Source organism: Octopus bimaculoides, chromosome 23, assembly GCF_001194135.2.
Source record: "Octopus bimaculoides isolate UCB-OBI-ISO-001 chromosome 23, ASM119413v2, whole genome shotgun sequence".
Taxonomy (NCBI): Eukaryota; Metazoa; Mollusca; class Cephalopoda; order Octopoda; family Octopodidae; genus Octopus; species Octopus bimaculoides.
In genome coordinates this window covers 33,494,904-33,496,448 of record NC_069003.1, presented here as the reverse complement: position 1 = coordinate 33,496,448, position 1,545 = coordinate 33,494,904, and the positions used below count along the sequence as shown (strand labels likewise).

The following is a 1,545-nucleotide window of genomic DNA, read 5'->3' as shown; positions in this document are numbered from 1 at the left end:
GGGCCGGCTATCACAGGAACTTAGGGATCTCGGATAGAAATAGCCGTCTCTGTTTGTTATCTCTCTCAGACGATTCTGGTACTCAGCAGGGTCAACGATACTGCTACAGCAACTGCCACAGATACTACTTGCGGTACTGGTACTACACACAGATTCACTTTCGTCGATATAACGTTTACCATCGGGGCCTTTGCGGGAGACCTTCCTCTTGGTAACATAAGTGTTTAGCAGTGGAGGTTTTTCGGTGTCGATGGAAGCGATTTGTGATGGTTTGGGGACCGATTCTTGTGATGAGAGGGAGGAGGAAGATGACGAAGGTGCAATATGACGAGACCAAGCGTTTTCTTTGTTCTTGGGATTATCAAAACTATTTACCTGCGGAATGTTTTTTCTGGTGAAAGTTCGAAGGAGATTCTCCTGTTTTTCATGTTCTGTTTCCGATCGATTAGTCAGTGGCTGTTGAGTGTGTGTGTATTGATGGCTAAGTGTCATTTCCGAGTGACCATCTACCTTATTGGCACTGTTGAACAACTGAGAGCTTCTATAAGCAACGTGTTCGGAACTTTCAGCTGTATTCTGGGGCCGATTGTGAGAAACGGTAACAGACGACGGGTCCATGGAATTAACAGAACAATAATTACCTGTGTGAGTTAGACATGACTTAGCATCTTCAACGTTCTTGGCAGCTGGTGATGTGAACGTTGGAGAAGTTATAGAAAAGGGTTCCGGAGGAGACGACGGAGACAAGTTTGGACAAGTGACAGGTGAGTTGCTGGAAGAAGGGGAAATTGTAGTGGATTTAGCAACATTCTGAAGAGAATTGTAACTACTTTCTTTCATCAAATTTAGAAGGTCTTCTCGAAATTCACGTAAAGTACTCTGGTCGATATCCTTAATCCCAAACCGCGCAAGTTCGTTTCTTATTTCTTCTTCTGAAAATTCAAACGAATCCATTTTCAAATATTTTTGTTGTTAGTTACTAACGCCACCTGGTGGTAGCATCAGTAAGATAGTTTCTTAGCAACTGCAAGGGAGGTAACACTTCAGTATTTTGTTTCCAATTTAATTCTTAACCGATGTAGACCATCAGATTGTCGGAATCATCAGGGTTTTGCTGTCTCAAAGAACGAAAATATTTAGACACAAACGAAATTTAAACTTTGCAGTGAAAGTAACGGCTTTTGTTGTTCTGGAATTGCTTACAAACATCTCACACGCTGCAAATTCTCTTAAATATTCAACCTTACCCTGCCCCTATTTACAAAACTTTCCACTCTTTTTCATTTGATTCTTTATACAGACAGTTCATGTTATTAAAATAAATTCTGTAAATGTACCCTTCCTGATGGAAAGAGGTTTTTTTTTACATTTAGCGCACTCTCTATTGAGTTACGACGGAAAAGCTCGGATCTTATGAATTTCCCGAAGTCCTCTCCCCACCCTCTTGGAAAAGACTCTCTCCACAAATTTCTATGCCGTTTGAAAGGTATTTCATTGAAATTTCATAAAATTTTATTGGAAAAGATTTTCCCCACAAATTTCTTT

At 40.5% G+C, this 1,545-nt stretch overlaps 1 protein-coding gene across 1 annotated transcript in view; it reads right to left on the bottom strand.

Annotated features, from left to right (window-relative positions):
* Positions 1-954, bottom strand: part of LOC128250596 (centriolar and ciliogenesis-associated protein HYLS1-like) — a 1,373-nt gene extending 419 nt beyond the window's left edge. The window contains exon 1 of the mRNA XM_052975959.1: positions 159-954. Coding sequence (XP_052831919.1) covers positions 159-954 — 796 coding nt within the window. The remainder of the gene's footprint in view (positions 1-158) is intronic.
* Positions 955-1,545: the final 591 nt, after the last annotated feature.